This window comes from Natator depressus, chromosome 12, assembly GCF_965152275.1.
Source record: "Natator depressus isolate rNatDep1 chromosome 12, rNatDep2.hap1, whole genome shotgun sequence".
Taxonomy (NCBI): Eukaryota; Metazoa; Chordata; order Testudines; family Cheloniidae; genus Natator; species Natator depressus.
The window spans coordinates 12059194-12079693 of NC_134245.1; the positions used below are offsets into that span (position 1 = coordinate 12059194).

At 44.7% G+C, this 20500-nt stretch overlaps 1 protein-coding gene across 1 annotated transcript in view; it reads right to left on the reverse strand.

Annotated features, from left to right (window-relative positions):
* SLC6A2 (solute carrier family 6 member 2) overlaps positions 1 to 2571 on the reverse strand; it is a 105755-nt gene extending 103184 nt beyond the window's left edge. Inside the window, exons 1-2 of the mRNA XM_074968594.1 lie at positions 2553 to 2571; positions 1793 to 2126 (exon numbers count right to left, since the gene is read on the reverse strand). Coding sequence (XP_074824695.1) covers positions 1793 to 2099 — 307 coding nt within the window. The 5' untranslated portion in view covers positions 2100 to 2126; positions 2553 to 2571. The remainder of the gene's footprint in view (positions 1 to 1792; positions 2127 to 2552) is intronic.
* Positions 2572 to 20500: the final 17929 nt, after the last annotated feature.

Consider the following 20500-nt stretch of genomic DNA (forward strand, 5'->3'; position numbering starts at 1 on the left):
CCCACTTTTTTCCAGAAAATCGTGCTAGCGGTATCTAAATTGCCCTGGCTGAAGTTAGAATGAACACACAGGAAGATGCAGAATCCTGCCCCCCCATCTCACCCCCCCCAAATGCCTGAACTAGTAGCAGGCTACTCAGGGAACGGGGAAGAATCTGACTGGAAGCGACTCAGAATCATGGGGTAAATGCAGTGAGTTTGACCATTGTAGACTTTACTTCTTTCTGTTACTCTATAGCAAAATAGAGGGACTATGCCTCCCTCTCCCGGAAAATAAACTACAATCTGGTCACTGAATGTCAAGTAAACAGAAGCTCTCCGAAGGGTGCATACAGGTAGAATGGCATGGATAGTGATGTTGATACACCTGCAATAGACCTCAAGGGTCACCTGCCTGTTTCCTTACAAAGGGGCGGTGCGTGGCACCACAGTATCGTGGAGTGTCTGAGCTATCTTGGATTGAATCAAAGTATATTTGGGGGCTATTTTTTTCAGTTCCTGTACAGCTGGCACACATCTGTATGGGTAGCAGGAGTATGGTTTACCTGATCCCCCTCCAAATATTTGGTAGTATTAAAGCAGGCTAAGTTTTTAAGTACCAGCCTTTACTGGTATCAGCTTAAGTTTTAAGGAAGAGACAGTGAAGGTGCAATAACCCACCGTACAACTCAGTTTCAGCTATCTACACTGAGTGGGATTTTCCCCGCACCATGTATTTTCTCATAGGAAAGAAAGACTTTTTATGCTACGAATGTGAAACCGTTAGTCTTTATCACCAAGCAACCACATCACCAAGACATAAATAGCTGTGTGTCACAGTACATGCTTTCCATCCAGCCATCCTTCTACCCAGAGCATTGAACGTTCAGGCAAACAGTCTTCCATCTGGTAGATGGGGTCTGTTCTAGGTGTGATTTGTAGGCACCCACAGATGGTGTTACTCCATTGCATAGTGTGTGTGGGGAGGGGGAGCGGGGGCATCACCACCACCAGCACCTTAAATGTCACAGGGATGAAAGAGGCCTCATTGTGTTTAAGGTCTTGCTATAGATGTGCTAGACTGTTTGAATTGAATATAATTAAGGTGGGGTTTTTTGGTTTGTTTTTGCCAGTGATGTGCAGAAGGGGTTTTCCATTTTTTGACAAGTCTTCTGCCCACTGGAGACAAAACAAAACAAAAACCCGCTCAAACTGCATACTGGATCGTGGAAATCAAATCCAAAACAAAACCGGTGTCTCCCTCAGAAACTTTCTCACTGGCCAAGCTACCACTTTTCCAGATGCTCTTTTACTGTTCGTAGGTATCCCCCCACCCCGTTACACTCCACTCACATCTTTTGCAAAAACAAGCAGCCTGACGTAAAACCAGCTCTAAAAGACTAAAGTGGCAGCCGAAAGTCGTAGCATCAGTTCAAAACTTTTACTCTGCGGGAGGTGGGGGGATGTAATTCCGATCTGATCGATTTCAGCGGAATACACAGCAAGGGAGCTCTGAACCTTGTGGGCTGATGCTATGCAGGCCAGGAGGAAGGGAACAGAGCTTCTAGGGGGATGAGGGTGTGCTCCCTGCCCTCGTGCCCTGTCGCTATTAACCAGTGACAGTGACTGCAGATCATTAAGGAGAGACTAGAGAGCCACAGCGCAGCTATGATTTCAGTCAGTCTGCAGTACAAAAAAAAAAAAAAAAAAAAAGAAGCAAAGCTTTGGAAACTCTCGGAAGTGAATATAGCACTGCGGTCTGCAACAGCTCTAGCCCTGGGGATGGGAAAGACCCAGTAAAATTGTGCTCTTACCCCCTCCATTTTTGTAGCAGAGGTAGGGAAATCTCCAGACATTGGCCAGGTCCACAGCGAATCCAATGACCGAGAGAAGGAAATCGATCTTCTTGCCCCAGGTCTCCCGCTCCGGCTGCCCCTCGGCGCTGTACTGGAGGCTGGAGGCGGCCGGCAGGAGGCTGCTGCTGGTGTATTGCACCCCGTTCTGCTCCTTCACCAGCAGCAGCTCCACGTCCTTCTTGGGCGGCGGCGGCGGCTGGCCGGAGCCGTCCTGCACGGGGGCCACCGCCGACACTCTGCGCTCGGGCTGGATCGGTTTGTTCATCCTCGCCTTGGGCACCCAGAAGGAGAGCTGGGCGGGGGGGGGAGAAGGGGAGAACGGAAGTGCCCTTTCCACGGGAGGCGACTCTGGGCGCACCCGCCCGGCGGTGCTGGGGGAGCCGTAATAAGGCAGGCACATGGGCCGGGAGAGGGGGGGATCCCGAGCGGCTGCACGGGACGGAGCCGCGGCTCCGGGGTGCTGGGGGAGCCCAAGTCACAAACTCGGGGCCCAGGAGCGGCACCTGCGGCCAGGCTGGCGGCGAGCCCCTAGGTGAGGCGCGGGACCGGCGCCCAGGCCACCCACCTCCGCCGAGGGGTCCCTGGCGTGGGGCGCTGCCAGCTCCTTGCCCCGCTCCCCACGTCCCGCTGGCTAAATAGGGAACAGCCCCAGCCACTCCCCTTGCACCTGAAAATGTCAAACCTCCCTACGCCCGCGCCGCCCCGCGCCCGGTCCTACCGCCCGGGCAGAGCCCGGCCCCGCACCAGGGGCAGGCAGGCAGCGCCGCGTCTCCGCCCCCGGCCGCCCCCCACCGCCGCCTCGGGCCGCTGCCCGGCTGGAGCCCGCCAACTTTCGGCTGCCGGAGCCCGCTGCAGAGGCAGGTTCCGCTGCTCTGGCGGCGCGGGGTTGAGCAGGGCAATGGGGGGCCGCGGGGGGAGCCGGCGCTGGAGGGGGGCGGTAGCGCTGTGGCGCCAGGGTGCCTGGGCGGCCCGGTCCCCCGCCCCGGAGCAGGGGTCGGCAGACTTGGTCCCCGTTTGGCCCGCAGAATGTGCGGGCCCCGGCGCTGGCTGGGTCGGGTCGGGGCACAGGTGCTGGGGCGAGGGGTGCTGGCTTGGTACACCAGGGTTGCAGTTTGGTTCAATGGCTCGCAGCACCCCCGGATCAGGGTATTTCCAGCCCTGCTGCTTTGGTGTAAGAAGAGTAGAATTAGGGGACAGAACTAGGAGCCTAAAATTGTCTGAATCGAGGGGGTTCTCCAGAGCTGATCTGTTGTCATCAGGATCTGGGGGTGTGTATGATTCCTCCCCCCCAGAGCAGTGGCTAGACTTGGTCTCCCTTTAGGCAGTGGAATTTGGGGGTAGCGGCCAAACACTGGCAGGGTCCAACTTTTTTGCCTTTTCCCCAGTGATCCTACTAAGCAGCCACCGCCCCGGCCTAACTTCAGGTCACGTCACAGGCCTGCTTGCTTTCATGCATGCTGCCCCCAGTACTATTCTAGCCTTTGTGAGGGGGGGCCTGCGCCTGCATTTGGAATTGATTTATAATCCACCAGTGCCATCCGCCAGCATGACCTGACAAGGCATTTCAGGTGCCTCCTTGAGCTCAGAAGGTGAGAAAGGAACCCAGTTAGGAGAGGGGTAATGTTCGGGAATGGAAATCCCTCATCCCAGATCACACAGCTGGCAGCCTTCCTGAGCCTTAGCTGTGCCTTGGCTCCGACCCCCGATCTAGGTAAAGCAACTCTATGCTTGTGGAAACTCTCTAGAGTTAGAGCACACTGTGGACACATGGCACCCAGATATTCATATTTCCTGCCTTCAGCCTGGCTGAATAAATCACACACACAACTCCTTCCCCCCTCCTGACACAACCCCCCAGACATATTGCTCATGCTTCCGATATACACGCTGCCCCATGCAGTACTTTACTGCACAGGCTTCCTCTGTAAAGACTCCATCATATGCGCGCGCGCGCGCGCACACACACACACACACAACTAGCCTTTATAGAGCCTACATACGCTAACACTGCCCTCTACGCACACACACTAGCTATACAGATGGGGCACACTGACTCCATGCCAGTACAGCCTAGCCCCACACACCTCCCCATGGCCCACACCCTGTGAACGCTCCATCCCGTGTGCACACACCAGACACAAATTCCTGGGAACCACCACCCTGCCCTTCATACACACACTTCACACCACAGCTAGAACCTATCAACACCTGCTGCCTTAGAAACAATCACCTCCTCTAGACACACACACATTCTCCAAAAACTGTCAGCACGTGCACAACCCCCTCCCCCCTCAATTAGGAGCATCTGCACCTTGGGATAAACACAAATCTAGACATAAAGAAACGGCACTCCCAACCCCACCTTGCAGTGCCCTGAGGCAAACATGCAGGCAAACTCACCAGATGGCCCTGAGAAGGTCTCTGTCCTATGTCCTGGCAGCCGGGGGGTTGGGGGCAGTAATGAAGGAGGGATCGCTCTCCCTGAGGTCTACCACACTAGTCCTTCTTTTCTGTGGGACTGGAAATGTCTCCTGGAGCAGAAGCTGCGGGTGATCCACCAAGGAGCTTTTAAACCCCGGCTCCCCTCTCTCCACGTGATTGAATTACTGTCCCTCTGGCTGGTCCCTTCCGGACAAACAAGATAAAATCTTGCTAGGAGCAGATGGGAACACCTTTTTTCCCACAAAGGGGAATTGGAAGGGTGGGGGGTGATCTTGGTTCTAATGAGATTGTGGGGGGTGGGAGGGGAATCCAGAAAGCCCCCACTTATTTTCAATGTATGTGATAATTGCTCTTACATGGAAAGTGTGGGCAATCTGGCTAATGTAATATCTGCTGCACCCTCAAGGTAAGAAAGTCTCAATTGGATTTTTAAAAACTTGCTTAATCTTGAATCTGTCTGGATCCTGTTATGCCTAATGGGGCCTGACAGCTGTTTGAGTTACAGGCAGGAAAAGGGAATACTAAGTGTGGTAAGAAACCTCAGTGGGGCAGAGCAAGATGGCAGGCGGTTAGTTGCATGTTACTCTGAGCTAGGGCATATCTTGGGATGGGTTTTGTTTGCGTCAGATGGTTGAATGCCATTGGTTGCTTTCAAGTTGGCCTTAATTGTTCAAAGTTAGAGATGCCCTGAGATCTCTAATGTTTGGAGAAAACCCTCTTGTGTTGGCATCAGAGTAGTCTAGATTTAGCATTATGCTTCCAGATTTCCACAGAGGCAGCTGGGCTATCTGCTTGTGTGAAGCCCCACAATGTGGGTTGTCGGCAGGGTCTGAATCCCTGGCCTATCAACATAGCACAGACGTCTCCCACTGGAGTTAAAGAACTAACTACATTAGCTAGAGGCAGTACTAGGCTGTTATCCCTCATGTGGCCCAGCTGCTCAAAAAGAACATGACAAACACTGTGTAAATGCAACATACTTGCCACCTAACATTTTAGGTAACTAAACTGGATACATCCCAAATGATCATGACTTTGCAAGTAGTCAACGGGTAATATCACAAAGCTAACTGCAACTAAAATTGTAATGGAGATGAAGCTTGTCTCCTGCACTCTAGAACCAAAACTTTTATAGATAAAAAGCAGTTAATGTGAAGGAACAAGAGAAATAAGAATACCTTATGTATACATTGCCTTTCATCCCCAAAGATATTAAATTCCTTTACAAGTTTGATCTTATACAGACGATAAATGGAGACACCTCTGGGATGGAAGGCGGCAGCTGTTTAAGTTGCACATAGCAACCCTAGCCACCAAATTTAGGACAGGAAGGAAGAAGAATATTGCAAAAGTTGAAACTTAATTACTAATACAGAATAGTGTTTAGTGTTCCAGAACAGAACGAATTGCTGAGGAAAGATCAGTACAGATAGCAAGCTGGGATGAGATTGAACAGGGGTGGGTGTGAGGAGGTTGAAGTCTTGAAGGGCAAAACCAATGTTTTCCTTGAGGGTTCTGCTCATGGAAGACAGTTTTAACTTAGGACCTAATGGAGGGTCCCCAAGAGATGCTGCATCAGTAGATGTCCTGACCAATCTAAGCCCTTCCTAGCTAGCACTAATTGCCTGTGGGAGCTGTACTTCAGCCCTTCCTCACCTCAGAAATGAAGCAGGGGCTTTGGGATGTTTTGTGTCACTCTAATTCCCTGACCAAAGAGACATTTAGATGTTGGGGTCCAATGTATCCCAGGGCTGAATCATTCATTGTCTGGCCATGCTGCAAGAAAGTCAGGGGCAATAGCTGTAGTTTCATTAGGCCAACTTTATACACTTAAAATATCTGGTAATACTTGGCAATAAATTGTACCATGCAGGCCATCATCATTTTCCTAATCATTTCCACAGAATCTCCAAACTGGTGCCAGTCATCCTGCTGGTGAGACCCCATCGCCCTCCCCTTTTAAGAGGTTTAAGGAGTTAAAAAAGCAGGCAGAGGATTGGCTCCCTGCTGCATGAGACATAGGAATTGTAGTCCCTTTCTTACTCAGATCCCTTATGGGATGCTTTCTTTTTACTTCCATTTCCAATCCATTTTATTCGATAACCGTATCCCTTCCATACCAAGTTCCTGCACTGGACATCCACCACAATTTTTGCATCTTAACTTGTGACATTATAATCTAAGCCTACTCCATCCTACCAGGTCCTGGAACTGCTGTGGGAAAGGCAAAAAAAAAAAACAAAACAACCCCCCACCCCACCTCTGCCAGTGTGGTGGGGAGGGAACAATTCCTTCCTGCCCCCTCCCCCCAAGGAAGAAGGCAACTAGCATAATGCTCATAGTGGGTCAAGGCAGTCCAGCCCTTTTACCCAGTTCATGGGTGGCTGCTGTCTGGTCCCAATGAAAGGGGGCCTCTCCAGGGCTGCATGAGTTATAAATACCACCCATTCTCTTCTGGTCACCAAGAAGGGCAGTGCAGTGATCTCCTGACTGGGCCCCAACTGCTCCCTCCTTCCCATCTGTTGTAGGGGACCCCATTATAGGAGCAAAATCCCTCTCTTTCTCACTAGCCAGACAAAAATCCATTGCTTGGGAGGTTGAGCACAATCTCAATGGTTTTCTGCTGTGGAGAGCTCATGCAACTGGGAAACAAGGGAGACGAGTAACACAGACTAGGATGAAGCCTTGTCTTCTGCTCGACCTAGGCTTCATTGTATGGGTTGACCATCAGTCTGTCTTGGAGGGCTGTTGTAGTATTTCTCAGTAAGGAGATGATGAGCAAGAATAATTGTTTTATAGAACTGTGACGGTGGGGACTAGGGTTGGCCCTACATACATTGAATCACTAGCCAAAAAAAGACATCTTGCACTGACTCTCTAAAGAAAGGATACTATGACACAGTTTAGAAACCATACAACACTACAAACCATGAAGAGATTACTTTTACCTATGGTTTTGTAAATGGGCTACTAAGCAAACCCACTCCTGAACTGGCCAAGACACTGGGATTAACATTACTTGTAGCAAATACCACCTTTTAATGAACAGCAGGAATCAAGTTGTCCATTACATGCTTCACTAGAAAGCTGATATCCCTAGCATTACAGTGTCCCTGTCACTGGGTTGCAGTGTCACTTCGGACTCAGTATGAAGACTAATGCCTACTTTATCATCAGTTCCTACAAGAATTGAGTGTTCTCTGATTTTTCTCTTCTCGAAGGATAACCAAGCCTACCCTCATTTTGGTCTATTGAAATCTGGTTGAAAATATTTAGTCTTAGTTCTCATTTCGGGATGTCTACACAGCAGTTAGACACCCAGGGCTGGCCCATGCCAGCTGACTTGGGCTCACGGGGTTCAGGCTGCAGGGCTGTTTCTTTGCTGTGTAGACTTCTGGGCTCGGGTTTGGGCTGGAGCCCAGGCTGTAGGACCCTGCGAGGCAGGAGGTTCCCAAAGGTCAAGTTCCTGTACGAGCCCAAATGTCTACACAGCAATGGAACAGCCCCACAACCTGAGCCCCCGGAGCCTGAGTCAGCTGGCCACAGGTTTTTCTTTGTTGTGTAAACATACCCTTCATTGCATTGAGGTAGTTGGTAAGGCCAAGGGACAGAAGGTGCTCAGAATTGCTGTGGACATACCTAAGCCAGGAGTTACAGAGTAGCTGTATGCCCCTTCTTTTTCGTCCCTCTCCCCTTTTGTTATAGTGGCACTGCTCTCTTGTGATGTGCCTGTTGGAGGAATTCTCAAAGAGCGTTTTAACTTGTTATTTCATGTAAGAATTGTGGGAAAACGTTGGTCTCATGGAATTATGTGCGTCTCCAAATCAAGGTAGTCACAAGATACTTCATTAGTAGTAATAGTTTACAGTAGTGGCTGTACGCCCCAACCACGATTGTACGGTGTCAAGCAAAATGGGACCCTAAACACACAGCGCCCCACAGATCTCACAGTCTAATAAATATGAAGACACTTTGAAATTTGGATGAGCTTGAGATTTAGAGGAAGCTTTTCATCATTAGACTGCCTTTAGAGGGCGTTGGCTGGTAAATGTGACTCTAAAATATTAGGAATTTAGTGGCTGTTCCAGCTCCAATTGAAGAGACTTTAAGCAACAATATAAGGCAAGTCTCTCTTTGATACTTATGATAAGATGGCAGGTGGAGGAAGTGTAAAGTGTGGTTCCTTTGATTTTGTGTGTAAAGAGTGAGAAAATAATGAGGCCCTAAGTGTATTGTGTACAACACTGAATATTAAACATACTCGAGGTCAGCTTTACCTGTAGAGACACAACTCCCATTGACTTTAACGAGACTCATGCTTAACATCCAAAGGCACAAATGGACCACAAACATACTCTCTTCTCAACTGGAAAACAGCAACTGACTCATTAATTTAACTAAATCCAAAGCAAACAATGAAAACATCTGAATTATTCACAGGGGGAGATTGCTATTTGTACTACTATTAATCTTCGGGGTCAGATTATGTCCTCTGATGCAAATACAAAGCTCCCTTTATGGCCAGTGGGAATTACATGCCCATATTTGAAGAGAGGGAATGAACAGAAACTCCACTTGTCTAAATCCTACTTGTTGTCATCTTTGGCTTTGCAAAGGAAACCCAGGAATAAGTAATTTGTATTAAATAAACAAGCTACCTCTCCAGTGAAGAATGCACAAAATCTATGGTTCATGCTATTACCTAATATTTCTATTGTGGTACACTTAACAGCTATCCAGGTCAGGGACTTAAGTGTTAGGTGCTGTACATACACAGGCACCGTACAAACAGTTGTAAAAATTAGGTTCATTTTGGACATCTACAGATGATGATCTTTCAGTTTCTGTATGGCACATTCAGATCAGTTCAGTAGGGGGAAAAAAGGTGTCTTCAGTGGATATATATATATATATATTTTTTAAATCTGTAGGCCAATATATGCTACAAGGGCCTGATTGACCTCATTGACCTTTGAATTAGGCTTTGTTTCCGGAAGAGGAAAGAGGAAGAAAAGCCAGTTAATATTTGAAGATTTTCCCAAGATGTTAACCCACTGAGTAAGACGCCTTTTTAAACTAAGGTGAAAATGCAGGTAATCTTTGTATTTATTTTAACGGACATTAATATATATAATTTGCAGTATTAGCAGAGAGCTGGGGTAGAGCATCCTACCAGAAAATACTTCACTTCTCAGCATATGAAGGTTGCTTTGCCTTTTTTTTTTTTTTAATATACATGTTTACTTCATGTGTGTATTGACTCAGTTCCTTGGGCCCAAATTCTCTCTGATCCTACAGCAATTGGTCTATAAAGGTACTTAGATTTATAAAATTACTTGGTACTAGGAAATCTCCAGTTGCTCTGAGTGCAGCATTTACCCAACCACAGCACCAAGTAGCGAATTAGTGAATTAGCTTCCGAGCTAACATTGAGTAGTTTGGACAGTTGTAAGTAAATTGTTTTTGTTGAGCTGATTGTTTTAAAATTAAGCCTGCAAGCACTGGAAGCATCAGCAGCACCCAAGGAGACTCAGAGCCTATCTTCAAAGTTATGACAAGTCAGCCACTTGGCAGCTCTCGCAGTGACCTATATTTTAATGTGGGCTATTGGATTATTTCTAAAGAGGCTTCTTAGGCATAAAAGAATTATGCTCATTGGCTGGTCTGTGGCAAAAATACAATTGAATTAAGGGTTGAAATAATTTAGGATCCAGCTGGACAAGTTGTCCCTGCGGCTGAGCAGTAACAGATATATTAAGCTTTGGAAATTACACAGGAAAAGGTATAATTGATCCAAGGTAAACTCACTACTTTATATTAAATAAAGTAATGCTGATAAGCTGAAAGGTTGGAAACAAGGAGCTGAATTGAAAAAAGAAAATGGAAAGTCTGGGTAAAACGAGTTTACTTGTAGATCCTAAATGCGTTGGGTGCTGTACACTTTCACATCCAAAAAGCAACAAGAGGTGCTGGGTACCTTATTTTTTGGGTGCCCAACTTGATACCCCTCCAGAGGGGCCAGATTTTCAGAGAGTAGGTGGCTCTGCACTTTGTGAAAGTCAGTCCCCCTGAAGGTGTGTCAAGTTGGGCAGTTAGAATCATTAGTCACACATCTTGTCCACTCTGACAGTCCATTTCCTATATACTCCTTTGTTAATTATTGTTGTTATTATTCAAGGCAAGTGAACCCAAATATTAATGTCTAAAACAATTGCTGGCAAATAGTACTAGAATATATTAAACTCCATCCTTCAGACACACACAAATAGAATAGATAATGAATACTGACATATAGAACAGCGTCAGAGTGGGAACCTAAAGAACTGGGTCAAGGCAAGAAATATTTTTTTAATGATTTCTGTTCGTTTAAAAATAAACAGGACCAAAACTTTACTCAGAAATACCAACTTCAGATAATGCATGCAGACATATTTGACCTCCCTAGAATTATACAGGTGTAGATGAGGGTGGTGTCTGACCATTAGTTCTCACTTTAAACAGTAATTCTTGATTCACTTTTCCAAAGGTGGCACAAATATTTTTGTGGGCTGTTTCCTTATTTCACTAGGAACCAAAAATGCATCAAGACCATGGTGGTGGTGGTGTTATAGAGACAGTGATGGGTGTAGATCTATCAACTTGAGGGTTATATGTGCTTAACTTCAGACTGTATCAAAGTCTGGGGGGCGTGGGGGAAGAAGGGGGACAACACAACAAATCCCTAGAGGCACAGTGTCCCTTTGTTCAGAATTCTCCTGACAAACATAGTCCCCTAGCTGTGTATCTAATGGGGAAGATGAAATGGGCTGCCAGAAAGTGTGGCATTTATCTAGATCGTGTGTATCAATTAAGTGTCTGGAGATGTAATAATTGCAGTACTTCAGCTGCAGTTTTCTGAATTGGCCTGCTTTTTCTGGCAGAAGCATTGTCTTGAATGCCTGGAAGCGGATACACAGTAAATGTAACTTTCAGGTTGATGCTGTGCAAGGATTTGCAAAACTCTTTTTGGGTTGCCCTAAAGCTCCACCTGCTGGTTACAGTTCAGTTCAGTTTGAGGGATGAAGAGGGAAGGTTGTAGTGTGAAGCTAACAATATGAAGAAGAACTGATGCTACTGACCAAGGGCCCTGCTTGATGGTCCCGAAGGGGAACCTGCTACCTGTGTGTCTGTTCCTGTGTCCTGCTCTCTTATAAAATTTTCTGGTCTGCAGTCATCCAAGAGGCTTGGTGATTTTCTACAGAACTTGAAACCACCTGCTTTGAGGCCCTATAGGCACAATCAGCCATAACAATACTAAAAAAGTTAATTATTTAAACCATAGAGTTAAATAATTTAGAAATTGTTTTAAAAGAATATTAAGGTTGAAAAGTCAAGCATTCAAACGTTAGAAAATACCATATTTAAGGCTGTCCATGCACCCTTCGTTCTGCCCCATTGGGTGTTCTAATCGTCTTGCCCAGCATCATGTTAGAACTCTGTGTCAGAGCCTGGAAATAGAATCTGACTCTCCTGGATCCCTGCCTTAAATATAAGAGAACGTCCTTTTTTCTTGTTGGAACCTTCTGCCTCATTCACAGTCTGACCCATCCACTGAATGTGGCAGTGACCCTGTAAAACAAATAGAATGTGATCATGGAATTAAAGACATCAAAATGCACCAGGGGTGTGACTAAAGATAGGGTTATGAGGGCTTGTCCAATTGAAAAGAACTGTGAATCGCACCGACTGATTGACACACATCAGTATAAGAGCTGAGGCTAGAACTCCTCTCATTCAGAGCTCTAGTTCTGTGCATGCTCAGTACTGCTGGCCATCTCCCATTATGTGATCATTCAGAATGAGTCACCTTCAGGAGATTTTCTGATCCCTTTATGCCATTGATAGAGCATGCCCGATACCCCCGACACGTGGGCATTCCTTGCCTGGCTCATGGCAATGATTCTACACCACTTCTCCTTTATCTCCTACCATAGGGGCATCTCAAAGTCAGAGGGAAGGAGTGTGGACTTAGTGCACTGTGCTCTAGCTGTTCTCTGATGCCAGTGGCCCATGCAGAACCCAACCTGCATTGCTGTTCTCCAGCTCACAGGACTTCTTCGGAGACTTCTATGACCTAGTAGTATGAGAGAGGAACCCACTCCCTCACCCATTTGACCTCCCTTTCCATTGTGGTGACACTACTAAAATGGAACCCAACCCAAATCACTTCTAGTTTCATTTAAAAATAAAAAAGGAAAATGACAAGGTTGACTTTGCAAATTCAGAACCAAAAACTGGCCTCCTTGGTCCAACCCTAATTGGTGACATCTTTTAGGGCCATTCCTAATGTGAAGTAGATCCAAACTGCGGATCTATAAGGCTTCATAGCCCAGAAATGCTTGTACTTTAAGTTCACCTGTTCAGTGCCCATTTCCTAGAAGTACGCTTAAGGAACCCATTTTGAGACAGAACTGACCTCTCAGCCTTCAAATGGAATAATTGGTTTATTGACTGCTGGGGAAAATAAAACACACGATTTTCTAAAACTAGCACCAAACTCTGTCTGACCCCGCTCTGCCATGAGCAAACAAACAGCATGTGATATCAAGGAAATGGGAGTGAAAAAAACCCCAGTAGGTTTTAAACACAATTTGGATTTTAAAAAAATTGACTATGCCTTTGTTCATTTCAAATGAATCAGTTAAGACTCAGCCAGTAGAGAAACATTGTCCCCACTCCCTTCCTGCTCTGACTGTTAACTTTTCATAGATAATTCTATTCAGGGTGTAGTGATTGCATCCCAGTAAAATATAAACATGTAAACACTGCCAGTAAGCCATGAAAAATCACCCTCTTGTTGCTTAACTAGGGGAGAGATTTTTTGATTGCTGCATCATTTAGAACGTAGTAACTGTAATAGCCTATAGGTTTTAAATACCAAATTACTTAATAGAACAGGGAGACTGATGACACTGTATCATCAAAACATAAACTGATTCTGTTTTATTTATTTATGGAATAATGATAATGGCAGAGGGTTAGTCGAGGCAACAAATTCCTTTTGAAGGATTAAACTCTGAAGTGAAGCCAGGGCATTTAATAACAGAAACCATACATAATTTGGATACTTTATGAATGTATATGACAAAGCAAGGCAGAATCAAGCATCCCCAACATTAAACATAATTTTTTCTAGCTCCATGAAGGTTTGCAAGTTGCACGATGGGCCCCTCGGATTATCCATTGATCTCACTCGTTTGGTGATCCTTAGGTGTATTGTTCTTCAAGGCAGGGGTCAAAAATGAACTGCTGTTGTGAGTGTTCCATGAGGAAATAGACTGTAGTGATGACATGTACCATCGCTAAGGATTTCAGTATCGTTTGGGAGGGGATATCATTGTTTGTATTACAGGAGCTCCTACTATGAGCAGGGTTCCATTGGGCTAGGCACCGTACACACATGGAGGGCCAGCCTGGAAGACTTTACAATGTAAGCAGATAGGTCAGACAAAAGTAGGAGGGGAAACAAAGGTGCAGTGATTTGCTTAAACTCACGCAGCAGCTCAGTGGCAGAGCCGGCACTAGGACCCCGGTCCTTTGAGTCCCAGGCCAGCACCCTATCCACCAGACTACACTGTCTCTCCAGGGTACCAGTCTGTCGTTTTTTTCCTGCGCTGTCATTAGCTAAACTCCTTGCCTTAGAATTACTTAGAACTGATGGGATTGTTTTTGAATATTTTTGAGGATGAGCAAACCCTCACCAACCACAAAATGTTCAGAAAGAAATGCCATAAGGGGGCCCTTTTAGAGACACTTTTCTTCCTGTAGGTTTCAGCATTGTGAGGGGGGTGGAAGTGGAGTAAGGGGTGTGATCAAGCACTTGTTACAGAAGCTAAAAAGCCCTCCTTGGTCATGCAGCCAAACAAACTTACAACAAAAAACGGTCTCACACAGGATTGTATGGACGCCCCCTACCAAAAAAGCAGAGTGGGGGGGAGAAAAACAGGTGGGGGGTGTCAGGCCAAGGCAAAGCACTATGTGCCACGTGCTATCATGGAAAATTACAGTGTGTTAGTGCAGGAAACGTAAGCGAATGCTACTCTGGGTGACTTTTCTATTGGCAAGAACCTGCACCTCAGTTAGACATACTGTAAGTGTTTATATGGATATCTAAGCCTTAAGTAGACATCTGCAAATAGGGAAGGTAGGTGGGTTTCATCTCCAACTGCAAGAAGCTGGGAATAATTGGCTGTACGTTTTCATATGCCCCTTCCTACAGAACCTGCCAGAGCACAGCACACATGTCTCTCCCAGCAGTAATTCAGATTCCGAGCTCTTCAACAATGACCACACCTACTGCAGTTACTGGGAGCAAGTTTCTCTCCGAGTGAGGTGCCAGGGTGTGGTGAGTTAGGCTCCACCCCTTAAGAGGGGCTGGACTGCCCTTTCATGAGAGGGTGAGGGAGAGAGGGATTTTCTGATAGGTTGCCAGCACTCCTAGTCCTGGCTTCCAAAGAACTGGCATGTTTTTTCTGTTTGGGGCTGATGCTATTTGTTTGGAGTTTACACTGGTAAGTTGCTTGAGCCAATGTGGGTAGAGACTTTGCTGGTTTCTGTCCTTTTGCTTTAACAAGAGCCCTATAATTAAACTTGAAATTATAGTGAAGCTTTTTTGTAGAGGAAGCAGATATGTTTGCTTAAGTTGGACCTCCTGCGAGCCGACTTTCTGCAGCTCCTCGTTCCCTGGCTCTGACACATTCATGCCAAAACTATTTCTGAATGGCAAATCACCCAAAAGGAATGTTGCATCCACATCAACATACGTGAACTTCATTTAACAAGTCTAGAAGAGTAAAATATGAGGAGAACCAGATCAGTGCCATTTACAACTTATAAAGGAGAGGGAGCTATTACATGAAAACTCTCTACATTTTGCTGTGAAAATCTCAAGTCTAGGCAAAATTAATGCTTGACCTGTAACTTCCAGCTGTAAAATTGCTGTATTCTCATTCAGCCTCTGAACATGTAGATAGTAGGCCTTGCAGCATCCACTGCTGCTAGTCAGTGCCTTCATAGGCATTGATAAAAATGATATAAGAATTTGATTTTTATTTTTTGTAATATCAGCTGATGATATCAGTGTTTGTTTTTAAGCATTTGTATCTGTTTACATTTTCACCGGTGCAAAATTATGAGTTTTAGGCTTTTTTTCCCCAATATTTGTCAACTTAAAATTTCACAATTGTGAGAAATTATACAGGAGGGGTCTGACAATTATTTAATGACCATTGACACTGAGATTCAAAAAGTTAGAGCTTTATAACCATAAAACACTTATTGTCAACGTCACATTAAAATATACAAAGTAATCAGCCTTAAATCAAACTCTAATAAGTTCTCGCAAAGCATTCTTCTTTCTTTGTCTGTCTGTAAATTTTGATTATCATCGATGGAAATATTTTTTCATTGATTGGTGTGTGTACGGTGAAATCGATGTTTACTGACATTTACAATAAAAATATCATGCTTCCAGACTTACATAAAAGGCACTTAATAATGTAACAGCAAAGCACTATTCCTCTATCTTGTGAACTGTTTAATACATATTACATACACACAAATACTGATTAATACATAATACATACATACAAATATCACCCCTCTTCCCCCTTTTTTGCTTCTTTCCCTCTTCTTTTCCTTTCCTTCCAAATCTTTTACTTTTTCAAATGTGTCTCAGTCAACGTCTAGTTGCTCCAGTTCCTTCTAATCAGTGCTGCAGACACACACACAAAGAAGTTTGGGGTAAGTGCCTACGGTACATAGGGTCAGTATTCACAGTGAAAGGATTTATTGTACTGCATATGAAGACAGCAGTAGAGCTGTGGTTGGTATGGAAACCCAATTCTGTGTTCCTCTGGTGTTATAAAAACTCAACCTTAACATCACAGGAATGCAGATTTCTAACCATTAGGCACCATTCTCCCCCATGTTAAAGCTTCCTCAGTTGATTTCCATACAATGTAATTGTCATCTGTTTCCAACCAGAGCACATTCTCTCTTATTTCTCAGCAAATATACTTGATAACTTAATTTCAAGAGGCTGGGAATTAAAGGATAAAATTTCTATCCATGGTAGATTATTTATTTATTTGTATTGCAGTGGAGACTAGAGGTCCAAATCAGGGATTGAGGTCCTATTGTGATAGGCATGTAAGAGGAAAAGAGGCTATGCCCCAAAGAGGTTACAATCTAAGTAACGAGAGATAACAAGTGATGGGGATTGAACCAAAATCCAAATCTTTAGAGGACTTTGGATCCAGATCTGAACTTGGCAGCTCTGGACTGTTTTAAAAATGCCAAATAAAAGCCTAGAAGGAGAGGCTTATAATGTCAGTGCTGATATTAACTTTAAGATACCTTGCTGCAACTGATGGAGGATTTCTTCTCTCTTGTTTAATCCTAGAGCTCCTGTTGGAGGAAAACTATCAGGGAGTAAAACTCGGCAAAAGCCAACAATGTGACTCAAACAAATCAACTTCCTTCTTAAAACATTGTTGCACTGAATACATTCAAAGTTCCTCTGGAACTGGTTACTTAATCAATTTAGTTTGCAGACCCAGGAAGATATTCTCTCCTGGCTTCCAGTGAAGAGCTGAGCTCACCCCCATGTTTGTTATATTGTTAAATTTGGGGCCCTGTCTTTTCAAATATTGGTTATTTGTTTTCAGAGCAAGGACCATATTTGCCCAGAATGCTCAGAAAACTGCCATTAACCCCGTACTAGTGATTCATCACTTCGTTAATCAAAGTATTGATGTTTGGGATATTTGGCATTTACATCCAACAATTCCTAAGTGTCATGCAATCAGAAGTCACTTTCGCTTAAATCTATATAGGTCTTCTGGAGACCATGTGTGGTGATACTAGGCAACACAGGCGGTGTTTAGTATGTTTGGGAACTGGAGGTCAAAAAAAAAACTATAGATTATTGTTTGTGTCAGAGTCTCAGTAAAGAATGTATTCATTGCAATTGAGTCTGTTCTATTCTATATAGTTTCTTATCCTACCCCATTGTGGAAGAAAATGAACTCCATTCTCAGGTTGGAAGCAACAAAATCAGAGACAGCTTTATTTGAGCAATTGCAAAGGAAGAATACAGCTGACAGAGAACATCTCTGCCTCAGTTTCTCCAAAGTACAAGCAAAATCACCCAAGCATTTATACCTCTTTGTGATGTGCCTTAATTAAAAACATCTGTATTTTATTTAGGCTATTTACTATCTATTCCAGTATTTTCTCAATTTCTCTTCCTGTTATCTCAAGGCTAGGTCACACTGACTATTCTGCTGTTTCCCACTCACTTCTGACGTGAGCCCCGCTTCTATAGGTCTCGCGATATTAGGCTAAGACTTAGCTCAACGGTTGTTCTGTCTCTGACACTTAAATGGCTGCACTTCAACCCTCTCTTTCTTTCCCTGCTTCCACACCATCTCTGTAATATCTGAGTGCCTTCCAGTAGTGCATTAAGTGACATGACTACCATCTATGTCTTTCATATTCTACCCAAGGGGAGAATTGTGTGTGCAGTGTAGTGTTTTTGTTTTGGTAAGACTTTTTTTTTTTTTTTAATGTGCACCCTACTATGTATGTGTTAGAGGCGGCAGGTCAAAGAACTATGCCTTGCAGTTGGGTGGTACTATACCCAGCATGTGCCATGCTAATGTCCGTCACTTAAAGCCTTTCCAGACATTGAAACCAACAAAAATGCTTCACTTCTGAAACATTAGCATAGGCACATGTTCCGTATTGCATAACTGGAAGAAAAGTTAATGTTTTCTTTCTCCAACAAAGATTGGACTGAGTCGAGTGCCAAGTGTTTATTTGAGTTTTAATAATTGATCATTAAGGAAAAGCTGAACAAAACAAACAGAGGCACTGAGCAGATATCTTCAGACTTGGAAATGGCCTGAGGCCCAGAAACGGGATCTCCAAAGCTGCGGCGAGTTCATCTTCAGCATTTTGGGTCAGACACATCTTCAGTTCGTATATATTGCGAGTTAATGTAATAATTCTACAACTCCATTCCAAAAGTAAACAGAAAATTAAATAGCACCAAGCAACCAACATAAAAATCCTTAAAATAACATATGGGTAGGATGAGACACGGCAGAATGAACCAACTGTCTTCAGGTGGACACACACCACCGAATCTTGTACTGAACTCCACACACCTTCTCCTAATTCACTTACCAGTGTACGTAACAGATTACTATAGCTGAGTCATAGAATATCAGGGCTGGAAGGGACCTCAGGAGGTCATCTAGTCTAACCCCCTGCTCAAAGCAGAACCAATCCCCAATTTTTGCCCCAGATCCCTAAATGGCCCCCTCAAGGATTGAACTCACAACCCAGGCCAATGCTCAAACCACTGAGCTATCCCTCCCCCCCTTGGGGACCTGATCCTGCATGCTTCCAGATTGACTTTAATGAGAATTTTGTGTATGCTAGCAATGAAAGCGCATGCTCTTAAAATAAGACTAAGCAATTATAAACAGTATGTGTAACATTGGAGCTAATAAGGCTGCACCGAGTCTTTTATGTTTTATTTTGGCAAGGTTTAGCTTATGACCACATTTCTTTTTCAAGCCCTATTCTCCATCTCAGTTTGTCACTGGGACCAGCTGTCTCCTGCAGTGCAAGACAGATATGCAGGAGAAAAACAGAGATTAGAATTGAAGGATGCAACTTATCCTTTACCGTTAGGTGATGCTACTCTCAATATAGTATTTGCATAACCAGCAAAGAGCTGTGACAAATGATGCATGACATGGCCTTCAAACAGTGATGGAAGAACCCTACAAACATAGTCACTGACAGATCATGGGGGCAATAAAAGCAGCAGCTGAATTGTTCCCTGCCAACCAGCCGCAGGTGGGTTCCTCGGAAATGTATCTGTTCCACTACTTGTAATTTATAACAATTAACATGTCAGTACTGCCGCAAACCAAATCTGTGTGTTCCCCTTCACACTCTACTCTGTGACAGGGCTAGCTGTGATTGGGTTCCAGGCAGAGCTGTCATAGAGTCCTTGTAAACAAGCATGCCTTGTTTTCCCAGAATGTGTTTCATTAGGGCCTGGGATTAGAGCTCTCGGAGAGGAGTAAGATCCCCTTTTTCCTACTGTAAGGAGGATGAATGGTTCCCACATCTAAAGGCAATAGACTAGGGCAGGTTCCAATATAGGTGTGCTCTCTTATGAAAAAAAATAAATGGGGAGAAGGGAGTGTCTGGCTCATGGAGCTAGTAAAGTAGCTATTCAGAAGAGTGTTTGGAGGGGTAAGCCATTTAGCTACTCTGATATCAGAGTGGGGGCAGGGAAAGGCCTGCAAGAGGGTCTTAACCTGCATCAAACTACTGAATGTGCTGGGGATGTCTGTGGTATGCGGCTGATGTGTGGGCTCAGCTGCGTGGTTATTGGGACATCGGCTTTGCTCCTCCACCAATGGTGTGAACACTGCTTGACTGTCCTTCCTGCTCTGTTGGCTTGGCAAGTCTTGAGAGCAACTTGAAAGGAATTGTGGATTTCTTGAAAGGAATTGTGAATACTTGGATTTCTAATGAGCAACACATAATAAAGTAATTGTAGCCTCATTCAATAATTGGGGCTGTTTCCCCCTCCTGCATAGCAAAATTAAACATTTCCAGGAAAACGGCATATAACTAGTAAGTGGCAGGCCACTGGGCCAGGTGATTCTCAGACCTGCAATATATGATCACATCCAAAATCTCCTCCTTTGTGAAAGGGTGGTCAAGCTTTGCAGATTATTCCCTGGTCAAGTTATATAAAGGACATTGGCTGCAAAAATATTTTTTCCCTGAATTATTCGTGGCGCACGGGGGAAGTCCCAGATGACTGGAAAAAAGCTAATGTAGTGCCAATCTTTAAAAAAGGGAAGAAGGAGGATCCTGGGAACTACAGGCCAGTCAGCCTCACCTCAGTCCCCGGAAAAATCATGGAGCAGGTCCTCAAGGAATCAATCCTGAAGCACTTACACGAGAGGAAAGTGATCAGGAACAGTCAGCATGGATTCACCAAGGGAAGGTCATGCCCGACTAATCTAATCGCCTTCTATGATGAGATTACTGGTTCTGTGGATGAAGGGAAAGCAGTGGATGTATTGTTTCTTGACTTTAGCAAAGCTTTTGACACGGTCTCCCACAGTATTCTTCTCAGCAAGTTAAAGA